The sequence below is a fragment of the Oratosquilla oratoria genome, chromosome 1 (assembly GCF_046742065.1).
Source record: "Oratosquilla oratoria isolate Oo_2021 chromosome 1, ASM4674206v1, whole genome shotgun sequence".
NCBI lineage: Eukaryota > Metazoa > Arthropoda > Malacostraca > Stomatopoda > Squillidae > Oratosquilla > Oratosquilla oratoria.
The window spans coordinates 36,178,647-36,195,401 of NC_134777.1; the positions used below are offsets into that span (position 1 = coordinate 36,178,647).

The 16,755-nt window shown below is 42.5% G+C and overlaps 1 protein-coding gene across 1 annotated transcript in view; it reads right to left on the minus strand.

Annotated features, from left to right (window-relative positions):
* The window catches only part of LOC143027796 (uncharacterized), a 60,558-nt gene extending 51,446 nt beyond the window's left edge, over positions 1-9,112 (minus strand). Inside the window, exons 1-6 of the mRNA XM_076189373.1 lie at positions 8,877-9,112; positions 7,142-7,248; positions 3,152-3,369; positions 2,397-2,544; positions 1,389-1,549; positions 643-736 (exon numbers count right to left, since the gene is read on the minus strand). Coding sequence (XP_076045488.1) covers positions 643-736; positions 1,389-1,549; positions 2,397-2,544; positions 3,152-3,369; positions 7,142-7,248; positions 8,877-9,097 — 949 coding nt within the window. The 5' untranslated portion in view covers positions 9,098-9,112. The remainder of the gene's footprint in view (positions 1-642; positions 737-1,388; positions 1,550-2,396; positions 2,545-3,151; positions 3,370-7,141; positions 7,249-8,876) is intronic.
* Between the last annotated feature and the right edge of the window lie 7,643 nt (positions 9,113-16,755).

Below are 16,755 nucleotides of genomic sequence, written 5' to 3' on the forward strand. Positions count from 1 at the left end.
TTGTCTATGTTAGAGTTAGATATCTACTCACAGAGGAATGACGCTACTTTTGTACTACTACCGTACCTTCTTTATATTGGTCCCTTGAAAATGTTCTCTGCCATTTTTATGACTCTTCCTTTTCTTATCCTCTGTGGAAGGTGGGGTGGGGTAGGGGGGTGTTTGAGTTCTGCCACCGTGATTCTCATGCGAGTCGTAAAAGGCGACTATGGGGAACGGAATGATGGAACTAGATATCTTGTTCTCTGTATGCTCATCCTATGAGAAGCCAAGGAAGAAGAAGGCCTAGGAGGAGAACTCCAGGCAGATCCCTAAAATTTGGGTCATTAAATGTGAGTGGTTATACCTACTAAATGAAAATTACGGATATATTTTATAGAGGAGCCAGTGAGCCAAATATACTTAATAAGAAAATAAGATAAAGTTATATTTTCTAATGGTAGAAAACATTTGCCACGGTTTGCTAAAGGTTTAAAAGGAGGGACCTAAAACAACCCTTCAACATCATGGCTCACTTTATAGATTTCTAGAAGTAATGGGATATTTTTGCACTCTCAATTATATGTTTGCCAGTGCCTCAAATTAAAATCTAGTAAATAGCCCACAGTGGGCAGGTTAAGAGAAAAGTTGTCTTCCACTGACCGTTCCAGTGGAAGTCCCAGTTCCTGCTGCCATCGACACCCTTGCACCCGAGCGTGTTGTTTGTATCTGATCGGGTCTTCCGCCAGTATCTGGTCTGGAAAAAAAAGTTCACTTCCTTTATACGGATCTAGTGATAGAGCGTTGTTTCCTCTACCAGACAGTTACCACGGAATGTAAAGGGAACTGTTTTTGTTTCAAGCAGTAATTCTACATTCTGATTGTTGAACATCACTGAATTCTTAAATCAGCAAAATTGACAAAAAAGTTGGGAAGCTGCACATGTAAAATAAAATTGACATAAGAATTTAGACTGATCAGGGGTGTGGACTTTCTTTCGTACTCTATAGATTTGAGCTGGTCTACAGGGCAAATTGTCTAATAACAATATACCTTCTTAGTCAAACTGCAAGAAGTTATGATCACGACAGTAATTTGTCGCAAAGGTGTAGGCTGTTGATCATTCATATAAAAAAGAACGCAACGTTTTGCTGACATTCTGTGTTTGACTTTACTATTTTGTTTCTTCTTACACTGTTTTATACATGAATTTAGTGACACCCTAGATTTAATTTGGCCGAGAAATGATGGTCTTGTGTATTTCAGTCTAGTACACGTCAAGTTGTAACGTAATTTATCAGAATAAGGATTTATTTTTCATGATTTTCATGAAGGCTTTGCTGTAAATCATTCTTATCTTTTTATGGAACTATGAACGAAACAGAAAAGTGAATGTAAATAAAACTTACATATGAATCTTTGTGACTGTATTCGTATCCATCGGGGTTGATGGATGGCATGAAGTAAAAGTCGACCTTCTTCAGGAAGTCGTAGTTGGCCGACTCCTCCACCAACTTGCCCATCATGTACGCCACGGTGGCGGGGGAGATCCACTCACGGGCATGGATGCCTTCAAACAGAAAATTACATCAGTGCCAGTAACAACCGGGTCTGGTGACCCAGTAAAGAGTGCCCTAGAAGATTCATTAAAGAGTTCATACAAATTTACAGAGGCCCCGACCTCTCGGACAAGAAGCCCATCGGACAAAGCTCACCTGTTACAACACATTTCACAGCGTGATAAAATCTGATTCCCCACAGTTTCGCTTACATATATTTGTGAAAAAGAAATTATAAACGTATGTGGCGTCATGTATATCTGGCTAGACAGAACTTTCATTCAAGATCACATTTGCAACATTTCTGCTAGAAAACACTGTCAGATACCTGAGGGTCTATTAATACTGTCGTCAAAAAAAAAAAAAAAAAAAAAAAAAAAAAAAAAAAGTGGAATTGCAATCCTCCTCCCGGAGCTGACTTACTCATGTCTAATTTGGAAGGGAGCGAGCGTAGCAAACTAACTTTATGTTTGTCGGGGGAATCGAAGGACCGGTTATATCTTGGGAAAAAAAATCACCCCATTCCTTTCATCTGACTGGTTCTCATGATTCGAAGAACATACATGTCAACCTCGTTATCGCCAAACACGTTCGATTTATGCTATTCTATTTTTCACAGTACGCTTGTGCTCGGAAGAGTGAAAATCCATTTTAAGGTTAGAAGCGGGGATTGCTGAAAGAATGTAGAATCTCAAGAAGAGGAAATAAAAAATCTATTCCACAATGTCCTTCTCTAAGCTGATTAAATCATCTAAATCTAACCAGAATAGAATATGCAGTGTTTCATCATAACGAGAAGATTACATACACAGAGACCGCTGGAGTGAAGCTAAACGGCGATATTGAATTACGTCTCACCTCCGTCAACGAAAACAGCGGGTTTGTTAGATCCTCCTGTCGACAGTCGGAGCATCTTCATGTCTCGACCCTCGTAACTTTTACCTACGAATTCCACGGTCGCAACGTGACTGTAGTTGTTGGCCAGATACTCCATGTAATCGTAAATCTGTGGGAAAAGAAAAACTCTTGGTTTGATGTTTCGTTTCCTACCTGATTGTTATTGGTAACGTTATCATAATTGATAAGGTACCTGGATTAGATTTGTGTTACATGGAGCGTTGGACTCAGGGAGGAGCAAATATATTGTATTGGCTAGTGAGGTTGTTTAATGTGTAACTAAGAGAGGGGAGTATACCAGCGGACTGTAGGTGTGTATGTATAGTGCCACTATACAAAGGAAAAGGGAAAAATATTATTGTAGTAGCTTCAATATGATTAGTAAGGCGTATAGAATGGTATTGATTGAGCATTTATTTTGGCAACTTAAACACGTGGTGGTTGGGCACTCAAAACTGAACACACAAGATAGCAATCTCTATTTCCTTTTTCCATTAGGTTTGCATGAAGTTGACTCACATTCATATGCACTACCAATCCTGTTGTTACTGCAGATATGTATCCACACATGTTATAAACAAAACCTTGATAACATCTTTTAAGGCCCCTTCACGTGAAGTGACAGAGCGTGACAAGTTATAAAAGGATGCGTCTCGTCCAGTTTGTCACTGTTGGACACACTTTTGGGGTTACATTGATTTGTGTGTTGGTCTTACATCACTGAGGCGATGGTAGGACGTCCAGTCCATGTTGTGCTTAGCTCCGGAAGTTTTGGCCCTGGCCATCCGAAGGGCTCGGTCATTGATGGCCAGACTATCGAGAGTCAGAGCTGCCAAGTCCTTGACGTGAACGGAGTACTCCAGGTCCAGACTGTCCAACGTGGTCTTCAGCGTCTCCACCCTCCCGCGAAGTGCCATGATATCTACATTCCTTCCTGAAGGCGTCACAGCAGAAGGAAATTCATATCAGTGTAATCTGGTAGATGAATATATGAACAATATGACACACACACACACACACACACACACACACACACACACACACACACACACACACACACACACACACACACACACGCACGCACACACACACACACACACACACACACACACACACACACACACACACACACACACACACACACACACACACACACACACACACACACACACACACACACACACACACACACACACGCACGCACGCACACACGCACACACACACGCAATATTTCATTTCATTACAAAAAAATTCTTTTGATAACTTTTTTTTTTCAACTCCGAACATTTGCACACCACAGGTACGACCAACGAAACCTTGTTGCGCTGTTATCGGTTTAGAAATATCAAGGTTAAACCGTCTAGTTTCGTGGGATCGGATTTTGTGGGAGAGGAAGGAAAGTTTGTAAGTATAGAGCTAATTCTGTGTAAAAGGGACTATTTACAATGGGTGTCTTTGAAGGATTTTTTTATATAATTATTCATTTAGTGCTTGTGGGCTTGTTGTTCGTGTGAAGTGTGTGTGTGTATTTCCTAAGAGAACTAAGTTGATTTAACTTCTTGCGTGTGTCAGTGAATTCCATTAAGTTCTATTCACTTTTCTTATACACGACTTCTTGTGTATGCAGATTTGGGGATGGCGCGACGAGAATAGTGCTTAGTGTGGCTAATAAGACATAGAAGGAGAGATTAGAAAAACTAGGATTACCCACATTGGAAGAGTGGAGAGAAATATTTAACATGACAGTTATTTTTAGGAAAATTGATGGGACATAAAGAACATCAAGATCAACATCATCATTATCATTAATGGGAGCATACGCCGGGAAGCGCGTTGATTCACTCACACATTGGCGCCAGTCCCCTTCACGGTCCCTCCGAGCAAGCTCCCATGCAGTCGCCCTTCCCACTCCAAACAACTCTCGACAGGTTTGATTAACTTGCTCCAATCATGAATTCTGTGGGCAACCCGTTCGCGTCCTCCGTCAAACGCGCCACGTGCCCATATAGCCGGAGTTGACGTTCATAAGTTATACTGGTAACTGGCTTAGGCTGAGTCAAAGTAACTTCAATAATATCCCATGATTCTCCAAAGGCACTTGGTACCAAAGACGTCCAGACGCCTCTTCGAGTCAGCATGCAATGTCCATGTCCCACAGCCGTACAGAAGGACAGGGAGCACAAATGACTTGAAGAATCGGATCTTAGTCCTCCTGCACAAATATTGGGAACGCCATATACTTTGGTTGAGTGAGTCCATAACACCATGGGCAATGCCAACCCTTTGAAATACCTCACATAACTAGATTTCATTACCAAGGTATATGAAACCTTCCAAGACCTCAGTGTCCTCGCCACATTCATGGACAGACTGAACTGTGTTATCCAGCAAGCCCCCAAACGCCTAGACCTTGGTCTTTGTTCAGGAGTCGTGGAATCCAAGCGTCTCGCCTCCTTGTGTAGTACTTTGAGGTTTATAAACAGGACTTCCAACAATTCCGAAAAAAGGACAGATTCATCAACAACGACAAGGTCATTGACCTTAGTGTTGCCAATACATGCATACATGCTCCGTTGAAATGTATTGGGATGAGGACGCACCTTTGCCTCGCTCTTGAATTAACAGGAAAGAAGCTAGACACGCCTCCTTCATACGTTGCAGCATTCTGTGTCCCAGGGTATAAGCCAGACATCAATTAAGTAATCTTCGCAGGAATCCCACGGATCCGCAGAAGATCCTAGAGCACCCCACAGTACACAGAGTCAAGCGCCTTCTTGAAATCAACGTTAAGCTGTTAAAGAAAATCGCTTTGGCGCTCCGCAAGAATACGAAGCGCCAGGATCCGATCAGTTGTTGACTTAACTGACGAGAAATGTTCAGGCTTCTGAAACTTTAGTAGATGTGAACATCTGCAACAGATGGATAAGCACATTACCTGGCACACTGAACAGTGTAATACCGCTATAGGCCTGCCAGTCCCTTTTCCCTTCCAGATAGGGATGACCAGACCATTTTTCCAGTCAGAGGGAATGGTACCGGACTGACACACAGCACACAGTACCACATGCAACCCACCCACTGATTATGGCCTCACCTCCAGCTTTCAGCAACTCCACACTGATGTTGCAGATGTCAGCTGCCTTTCCACCTTTCAATTTACAGCCTCTTTGACCTTTGCCAGGGAGGTTGGAGATTTGTCTCTTGGTGGATCGGCAACCCCTACTTAAACACCATCAAGGGAAAGCTGTCCACTTGGAGGGCCACCCATGATCAATTGCTTAAAGTAATCGGCAAAGGGACTACATCCAACCACGCCTGATACTAGCTCGCCATCAGCTGTTCGAACTGTGCTCCTCTGGGTCACAGATTTGGAGCAGATTTTCTACAGGTCTTTGTAAGTTGGCCCGAGGTATTTTGCGTTAAAATGGCCCTAGATATCCTTAGATACCCTGGCGTAGTTCTCTTTATCTATTCTCATGAGAGATGTAGTCCGTCGTTTCTGAGCGCTATTTTAGTCCAGGTCCCTAGCCAGTGAAGTCGTCCAAAACGAGAAGTGTCTCGTGACGGGCACTGGTCAATTAGAGATTTAACCTTGGCATAGAACATCTCTTCAAAGTTACACGGTTCAATAAAAGCATTTACTGTTATAAGAGAGATGAAGCCCAAGGTGTTCTTCAGCATCTGCAGAATCATATGCTCATTAATAGTAGTAGCCTTTACAACGGCGTGCTGTAGTCGGCTAGATATGCCTACAGCTACTCCCGCAAGGTGGGTCCCATCGATTTGGCCCTGCCAGAAGTATATGCAACCTTCAATACTGATTCACCACTGCCTATTATCCTCACCTCTGAGAGAGGCACTATACCCAGTCTAAACTTCCTAAGCTCTGCTGATGAAAATATAATAAGTCGTCATGGAAGCTTGTACGCACCCACCATCTTGACACAAGGAGAAGACAGCTGCGGACCGTGCGATGTTGGCCTTTGCGGTTAATTGCTTGACTCAGGGCGTGCCTAACTCCAGTCCAGTCGAATTGCCTCCTCGAGCTAAGAGGAGCCACTTGACCTGGCCTGAATAGAGGACCAAAGAAGCGTGTTGCTAGTCCCAGGAGGACACCACAGCATTAAGGCACCCCTCGGCCTCTAGGGCTGCCATTTCTAAGCCCTGCAGTGACCCATAAAGGGGCTAGATCGCCACTTAAAATTTCTTTGGAAGGATGTATTCCCATCGTAGAACGGAGATGAGATAGTTGCAGTGAGCCGTAATATGCTTTAAAGCGGTTGCCTAAAGATCCCATGGCACACAAGAAAACACTATCACCACCACCACCACCACCATCACCACCATCACCACCACCACCACCACCACCACCACCACCATCACCACCATCACCACCACCACCACCACCAACACCACAAACAATAGCAACAACAACAGCAACAATAAGAACAACAACAACAACAAAAACAACATCAACAACAGCAACAACAACAACAACAGTTGTGTACACCACGGCAGTGGAAGTTTTGTTAGCTAATCTTTGTTGTGTTTGAAGTGGCTTTCTCTCATTTCAACTACTCTGGCTTCACTCGAAGGAACAAAAAAATAATCAACAAAACCTTAATAAGGGGAGAAAGAAAGATCACTTTTGGCGACCAACAAGACAACTTTGAGTCACGCTTTGGCATGTAACGCAACCGACCTACCGACAGCTCGGGGCTCGGTCCAGAAGTCGTAGAGGTCTTCCATCATGAGTCCGTGGAGGCGGTGGAGATCATCCAAACTTCTGGGAGTCACTCGCAACACCTGGGCTCTACAAACAACATATGAATTAGGTCTTGTGTCCGAATAGAAGGCTAGAACAGGATGACGTCAACCCCATTCAGGCATTCATGAAGGTCATTTAATCTTGTTGAAAAAGGAGGGTGAAAGTTAACGTTTTATCAATTAGAAAAACATAATTTTAGTATATTGATATGGAAGAAATTATTCTACTGAAACTAATATTGCAGTTGAAAAAAAATCAGTTCAATTTATCCTTCCGCGCAGAGTTCTATAATGGAAAGTCGTTGTTCTGTCATTATTTCGGTTTCCGCCAGGCTATTTGATCTAAATGAAGTTAATGTCTCAGTTCCTGATCTACTTGTTCTCTAGTACCTTTGGCTTATGCGTTTAGCCATCCTACCTCCAGACTATTTTATTTAAGTGGAAGAAAATCTTTCGACAGAAGATTAATAGTCATTCATTGGCCAATGCCAGACGACTTGATCTATTTATTCATATCCATCTATTCGTTTATCTATTATTATCTTATTAGTTCAAAGAGAGACCCTTAGAATCCAACTGATTTGGATTGATGCGTCGCTAAAACTCGTGCTTGCCAAGCTTTTTTTTTTATTAAACCCCTGACCTGTCAGACAGAACTACTCCTTCAAAAGAACGACCTTAGTATATATAAGTGACTCAAGAGGCCACCAGTCTTTCCATAGTGTCACAAAAGAAAGTGTATCTATAAGTTTATTTGGTATAATGGAATTTAATGACACCATTTCGTCTCGAAGTGGCCTAACCTATTCCAACCTAAGCTAACCTAAGCTAACCTAAGCTAACGTAAGCTAAGGTAACCCAACCTGACCTAACGCGACCTAACCTGACCTAACCTAACCCACTTCACCTCACCCAACCTAGTCTCACCTCACCTAACCTAATATAGCCTAGCATAGCCAATCATTTTGTTAACAGTAGTCTGCATCTGTATTCTTGGGGACAGTATTGCACCGAAGATGTGCTAGAATCAGTCACGTGATCAATACTAAGTTACTACAATAACTTATTGACTAAAAACTAGGGCAGTTTTATTATGTCCTTCGCAGTAAATCATCACTAAACTTGGTATTAAAAAGCCGACCTTGTAAATTCAGACAAAGCCTGTAATTAAATTCAATTGGATCTTCTTATTCTCTCCTTCATGTCGAAACGCAGACATGGCAAATTACAAGTATGTATAAAGACTTTTATTGACGTGTTTTGACAGTATGGGCTTGTTTTGGAGTGTAGGTAGAAACAACGAACCCCCCTCCCCCCCCCCCAAAAAAAAAAAATCCTTTTCCTAAGTGATCCGTCGGGAGGTGGTAATTGGAGGTTCCTATCCGTGACTTTCCCAGGGGAGTCAACTCCCTCTTTCTGGTGACAAAGCCTCTACTTTAACTCATCCCCACTGAGGGTGCATTCACGTATCCTGGTACTCGATCCCCGAAACGGGACCAGGATCTTGTCAAGAACTAAAGATCCTGTTAGTGTTAGTCTGCGGCTTTGAGTGTTGCAAGACTATCTTAGGAGACCTAAATGTCACAATTCAGAATGGTTTAAAGAGACCAAGGAAAACTGAGAACAAGTGTGTCTCGTTTCCACGTATGCTCTCAGTCCGTCCACCTTACTTACCCAACAAGATCCTGGTGACTGCTGGGGCTGGTCGCGGCGCCGACCATCTCCGCCAGTGCCAAACAACTGAGAAATGCCAAGGCCTTCATGCTGAACAAGTGCATGGGCCAAATTTTGCGTTGCCCTTTTGTAGCTACGTCTCCCTCCTCCTGCCTCACCTCCATGCCGTGTATCTTCCGTGGTACCCTTGACAGCTGCTTGTAAACAGGCACTCCAAGCATGGCACATCATGCATTCCTGGGGACGTGAAAGTACTTTCTATTGTGAGAGGCTTAACCATCTTTCACAATGTCCAACTAGAAGAGTGGACGCGAAGCAAGAGATCATAGTCGAGATATCGAGTTTTATTCTGAAGCTCGGTGGGAGTTAATTTTTGCCAACGAATTCAAAACGTTTGACAGAGGGCCTATGGAAGTTTGTTTAATGAATCCACGCTCCTGTGTTCACCTGGGAACAACGGCCACTTTCTGATAAGATAAATGAGAGCGGTGCACCTCAAGGTTGCGACAAATTTCAAGTTTTCAAGGACGATGTCCAGGGAGAGGGTAAAGTTCATGTTGTGTAGAAACTAGAGAAATACTTATGATGAGAGATATAAAAATGAAAACAATTAGCCTGTTTAAGAAGCTGATGAAACATTTAAAGACTATTCGGCAAATTATTTGTTTTGTTTACATATCCGATAAAGAAATTTAGGTTAATGAAAATGTATTGTACCAAAGGTCCTTTCTCCCTTATATGGCTGGTAACCGAATGAAAGCACAAATCTGATTCTATAACCGGCACCAAGCGATGCAACCACTCTCATGTTTCTACAATTTTTTAACGTTTTGTGTCTAATGCTTGGGGCAGGCAAACGTTGTTCCTGCTTTCAAAAAGTAATACAAATCGTCTCTATGCAACTACAGTCCAATAAGTTTGACATCAGTTATACGTAAAATGCTTGAATCAATAATAGTTAATAGACTCAGAGATCACATCGAGAGACATAATTTGATTCGTGACTCACAGCATGGTTTCTTCATATAAAGCGTCAGATAACAATGATAGTTACGATGTCATTTACCTTGACTTTAGCAAAGCGTTCGACAAGGTGTCCCACCAGAAACTGTTAAATGAAATCAAGGCCCATGGCATAGGAGGAAAAATGTCAGAGTGGATTAGAGCTTGAATCAGTGACAGAACACAGCGGGTCACCGTAAATGGTGTAAAATCCAATTGGGGAGTGTTTCTAGTGGAGTTCCCCAATGCTCAGTTTTGGGTCCCTTACTTGTTCATTATGTACATAAACGACTTGGACAATGGGATTAATAGTGATGTCAGTAAGTTTGTGGACGACATCAAAATAGGACGCCAAATTAGGTCAGGAGACGACGCCGAGATTCTGCAGGATGATCTTAAGAAATTGTTCACATGGTCGGTAAAATGGCAAGTGGACTTCAATATACCAAAGTGCAGCGTGTGGAAAGGAGGGCTATACAACCCCAAAAACAGATATAGCTTAGATAACACGTTTTTAGAGAAAACTGAGTGCGAGAGAGACTCGGGAGTTTTAGTGAGTCTTGACCTTAAATCCAGGACACAGTGCATTAGCACCAGGAATAAAGCTAACAGAAGATTAGGTTTCATTGCTAGGACGGTTGCAAATAGAAGAGCAGAGGTAACTATCAAACTCTAGCATTAGTTAGACCCATCCTTGATCCTTGACTATGCGATACATTTTTGGTCTTCGTCCTATAGAATGGATATCAGTTCACTAGAACCAGTACAGAGGAAAATGACCAAAATGAAACATAGGCTCAGAAATTTACCTTACAAAGAGAGGCTTAGGCACCTTTAATTACACTCTGGAAAGACGCAGATTGCGGGATGATCTAATAGAGGTGTTCAAGTTGATCAAAAGCTATAACAAGGGTGACGCAAACAAGGTCACCATATTAAGACAACAGGGCAGGACTCGCTGTAATGGATTCAAGTTGGACAAGTTTAGATTTAAGAAGGAAATAGTCAAGAATTGGTTTACTAATAGAGTGGTCAACGAATGGAATAGTTTTAGTAACCATATGGTGAGCGCTGAAAATATCGGTTGTTTTAAGAAGCGGTTAGACATCTTTATGGATGGGGATGACGGGTGGTAATGGGCATGGAACTGCATAGTGTAAGCCTTATGATCACTTGCAGTCTCCTTCATTCCTATGTTCTTATGACTTCACTCTAGTGTGGATTGAAGGGTTTACTGAGTTACCATTTTGAAGCGGATAAGATTTTTGTTAAGATGACTATTTTATAACATTGAATTCTTTATGGCTGATTTAAAAAAATGAAATTTTATTTTCATAGGTAGACTTGATGATATGTCTAATGAAATTGGCATTGTATTTAGGAGACTGAGGTTTGTCATATACATCATGTACTGATGGTTGGACGCTTTCACATTAGGAACAATACACTGTTGTTGGTCAAGTCTGGCCTTTTCTATTTTGTTCATTATCTCTGCAGAAGAACGATATCATTTTGATAAGAGCTTGGGACATCGCTGATGCAGTAACATACTTTATCTTGTTGCTGGATTGGGTGTATTTTTTTAGGTCTTTAAGGATTCTCGTACGGATGTTTCTGTTCTTAGGACGCTTTTTCCGTTTTCTTCCTTAGGTAATATAAGAGACGACCCTACTGTGTTATATTGTTATTTATCTTAATTTTATTGCTAAACTATGGAATTCTAAATCTTGAGATTAATTTTTCCCCCTTAAGATCTTTCTTCATCTATAAAAAAAATTCTATTTTATATTGTTTGTTTTGTTATCATTTGTCCGTTTGTTTATTATTATGTGTTTGATTTTCATTTATTATTAGTTATGTCAATTTATTGTTATTTACTACTTACCTGTTTGTTTATTATTTAACTATACCTATGCATTTATTTATGTATTTTATCTATTATTTACATTATTTTAATTTTTTATTTATTCATATATTTGTTTATTATTATTAGTTTTTTTTTTCGCATCCGATCTAGATATGGACGAAAAGGTCTCCTGTCGGCATGCTCCGCCTTTGTAATACTTTGTAATCCTATGTAATATTTGCGGGCCAAATTGACGTAATTATAAACAAAAGTATCTTGGTTTTTGCATTTCTTCCCCTTCCCCATCCTATGGTGTGAGTAATTTGCCGCAGTAATCAAGTAAGAAAGAGAGAAAAAAAATATTCCAACGAAAAATAAACACAAGGATACCAGAAACTCTTGCTTACTCGTATAATTTTGAAAAATTATAAAAAAGATAGAACCTAGTTGAACTTATATATATATATATATATATATATATATATATATATATATATATATATATATATATATATATATATATATATATATATATATAGTGAAACATAAAAAAGAACTCGTGTATCAGCAAGGATACCGTGCAGCTTTATTTTACTTATCATTTTAGTTCTTACTCTCCATCTTCCCATAATCCGTGTACTACTCCCACCGTGTTTCCTTAACCCCTCCTACTCATTTACGCGTTGTAGGTATACACGTGGCAAGTAACTTGTAGCAAGTAACTTGCACATTTGGCTTGGCTCTCAACTTGACCCTTGTGAGTGAGGCTAGAGAGAGGTCATTACTTATCTCGTAAACAGTGGTTTTTCCTGTTTCATTGTGGTGAGCAAATAAATCTATTATCACTCAAACTCATGGAGATGTATTTTGTTTGGAAGCATTTTAGAATATATTTGGTGCATAATACACTTCATATGGTGGTGTGAGAAAGGAAAGGTAGACTAGGTATCGACTTCATGAATTCCCTGCCAATGGCACAAGTGAGACAGATGTTTGCCTAAAAAGTATTATCGAGTTACATCCTGGTCTGCCATGGACTCCGCGGTTTTTGGGTATTTCCATAACCAAAATCAGTCCTACTTCGACAATAAACACTGCTCAAAGGAGAAATAAAGGTCTATGAATTGGTTGGCAAGAGCGTCAACCATGAAGGGAAAAGAGCAGCTGTGTGGCAGGCAGAAGGCCCGATTAGCTGCCTGGTCCCGTCCCACGAGATAGTACACTATATGAAGCGTTCCGTCATCATCTCCCGGGAATAAAACTTACCATTCCATTTTTCTGTGTCAAAGGAAAAGAAAAGAAAAATCATAAAGGCACGATAGTCTGTCTGCCTGTGTGCCTGTCTGGCTGCTGTCTGCCTGCCTCTCTGTCTGTGTTTTGTCTGTCTGTCTGTCTCTAATTTCTACATTATAGGTATGTGTGTACATGTTCTAGCACATGCGAACAGACCCCTCCCCCTCACAACCGCTACTCCAGAGGTCCCAGTTCGAATCCCGCGTAGGACTGAAATAATTTTAGTATCACTGCGCTGCGAGCCGGCACTCCAACTATAGTGGGCGGGGAGTTGTGTGTGTGTGTGTGTGTGTGTGTGTGTGTGTGTGTGTGTGTGTGTGTGCTTGTAAGGTCACAGCATTACCCATAGTTCGATCATTTATGAGCTCTAAGCTCCCATCCAAGAAGGTGTAGCGAGCGCTACTCAGACTATGTATTCGAGTGAGCGAAGGTGGTGAGAAATGAATGTCTCCATTCGTTCTGCGACTTGCGACTTGCTAGGTAAGACCACCCGCTTGCGCGGGATCGGTTTTTGTGGGAGGGGAAGAATGTCTGTAAGAAAATGAAAAGATAGTAGTGTGTAAAAGAGGGGTTTGCCACCGGGCGATTGAGCGAGCGATTAGGGGCAGTTGGTGGTCATGGCTCAGGAGAAATGGGCAGGGAACTCGGACGGCGGCGCCGACGGCCGGGATTAGAATCACCAAAAGTTGAGAAAATGGTAGAAGGCGTAGTAGTAGAGAAAGTGTGGAAAAACGGAAAAATCTTTAGTGGGAGGTAAACTGAAATGAGATGTAGTATAAGAGAAGGTTAGAAAGGAAGCGAAATTTAGTCGAAGAAAAAGTACGTGTAGATTTTTGTGCGTGGGGTGTGGTTATGCTCGTGAGAGGTGTGTGTATGTATCTTACGGGAAATGAGTAGAGTTCACTACCCGCGTGTAGAGAGCGCGTTCCTGATTAGCCCCAGGTTAAGGCATAAGCGTCTCTGTTTAGCCCCAGGTTAAGGCATAAGCGTCCCTGTTTAGCCCCAGGTTAAGGCATGAGCGTCCCTGTTTAGCCCCAGGTTAAGGTATAAGCGTCCCTGTTTAGCCCTAGGTTAGGCTTAAGCGATGAGCGAGCGATGTCCGAAGCGTAGTTAGGAGAGTGGATCCAATGGCGGTGCGAGGGTGGAAAGGGGGGGGGGGGATTTGGCGGGCGGGTGTTGTTTTATCTTTCTCCTTCCAAGCACAACTCTGAAAGCAGAGAATTACGTGACTTGGGAATTGTGTGTAAATGTCAGAAGTGTAAACCCGCTCGCCAGCGTCAGCGAAGAGGCCAGGGCGTGGGTGCGGGCCGGACGACAAGAGAGGCTCCCCAATTCCTCTCTCGCGACCAGCCGGCGAAGAGTTAAGGGCTCTGAATCAGAGTTGAGTTGTGGGCCTCTGCTAAGCGAGCGAGCAGGTGTGCATGTATCTCTTTTCATCCAAGCACAACTCTGAAAACAGAGGATTACGTGACTTGGGAAATGTGTGTATTTGTCTTTGGTGTAAACCCGCCTGCCGTCGCCAACGAAGAGGTCAGCCTTGGGCCAGACCGGCAGCAGCAAAGGAGACAAGTCTCCTCGCCACCACCGGCCGGCGAAGATTGCTGGACGCTTGTCGAGAGAGCTGGAGTGGAGAGCGACGTCCGACCTCTGGTAGCGCTGTGTTGATTATTACAATCCGTTCTATCTTTATTGTGTAAGTGACAGGCTTATATAGTGCTCCAGGATCACGCGACAGTCCGATCGCCCAATCAGCTATCGCCTCGTGACCTGAAGGGCTGCCGTCCGGTGCGTCCCTAACAATAGTCGCTGAGATCGGCGAGGTGGCTTGTTCCAGTAGCCAATTACCTGTTAGCCTGCGTGGCAAAGCGGTCGTTTGTGGTGTGGACGCCACAATATCCCCCCCTCAGCTAGAATGTTCCGTTGCGTACGAGAGGGGATGGCCCGTCCTGGGAAATCGTACCGGAGGTGGGTCGTTGTCTTGTAGGTACGCTGGCTTGAGGCGGTCGATGGAGACCCAGTCGTTGCTGCCTTTAATGCGTAGTAGGAACGCTTTCTTCTTTCTCTGGACAACTTCGTAGGGGCCGGAGTAGGGTGGGGTGAGGGGTGGCGTGTGAGCGTCAGTGCGGAGAAAGACATGCTTTGATGTGTGTAGATCTCGGGGGACGTATCGGTGCTCTGGCGACTTGTAAGTTTGTTTGCACGGGGCGAATTCTTTGACGATACTTCGTAGGCGGCTGATGTCGTTGTTCGTAGGGGCGTCGGGAAAGAATCCGCCGGGCCACAAGGGGTTAGCCGAAAACCATCTCGGCCGGGGAGACGTCGAGGTCCTCTTTCGGGGTAGTACGAAGGCCGAGGAGGACCCAGGGTAGCTGAGTGCTCCAGGTCACGTCGTTGCAACGAATGAATTGAAATAATAAAATAAGACTAGGTGCACAAAAAATTCAATACTCTTATTAGTTTTTTAGTGTTTGACATGGGTGTTATTTCTTTCGCGTCTTAAGTATTGCAGGTGCAAATTTACTCTACCGAATACTATCCTTCTAGCTTTCACCTTGTATCCGGTTTTTCTATTCACCCAATAACATTTCGGCAGGAGAAGCTTTTTCTCTATTTCATCGATTCTGAGCTATCAAAAACAACCCTATTTTTTGTAGGACCCTCACGGGTCAAACTCTGGATCTTTTTCTTTTTAGACTAGGGTGGTAAATGTTCGGATAGCAAGATTTTATATAAACGTAACCTGGGAATTCGTGTATTTGATCAATCAATAACACAAAGGAGGAAATTTTCCCCTCAGGTTTGCTTTACATTAGTATGTACATATTTTTTTCATCGCTTTCGAAGTGATTTTTTTGGTAACTTAGAAACAATGAAATAAAATAGAAGAAAAATAAAATCTCCGGATTGCTCAACAAATAGACCACCAGGGCTAGAAAGAATAAACAAATCTCAGATTTATGGGATTACATGGTGTTGACCATATTTACTATCACTATTAGCAACTTACAGATAGTAGTGGCCGAAGAGCCGACTTCGTAGGAGGTTCCGTAGACGTTGTATAGGGCTGATGACGCCTCCCGGGGCAAAAGAAATTGCAAAAGCGACAGATATGACTGGGAATGCGATAAATAAATGTCTGACAGCATTTGAGGAGCTCGTGTCACATGCCAGATCTCTCCAATCGTCAGGCAGACCCGTTGTGTAAAGCCACATCTGCGCAAGAAATGGAAGCATTGTACTCGATAAGAGTGAAGAAGAGGGTAGTCACTATGGGCTGTTATTTTTATGAATTTTCTCCAACCCAACCCCGATGAGCGCTTTATATAATTAGAAAGTGGAATTCTACAAACTCCATAGACTATATTTACTGTATGAAAATTATTAATAGATTTCATATACAAGCCAGTAAGCCAAATGCACTTAAATAGAAAATCAGAGAAAAAATGTAATGGTAGAATGGCTTGCGAATAGATTAAAAAGACGGCCTTCAACAACAAGGCATACATTATAAATTTCTAGAAGAATTGGAATATCTTGCTCCTTCCTGATAATATTTAGCAGTGCCTCTATAAAATCTAGTGAATGGGCCGCGGTGAGGTGATCGAGGGAACGACTGTCATTTGCCACTAACTCCGATGGAAGTCTGAGTTTCTGTTGGCATCGCCACCCTTACATCACAACGTACTGTTTGTGTCAGATGAGCTGATATGAAAATTAAAGAGAAGTGTTTTTGTCTCA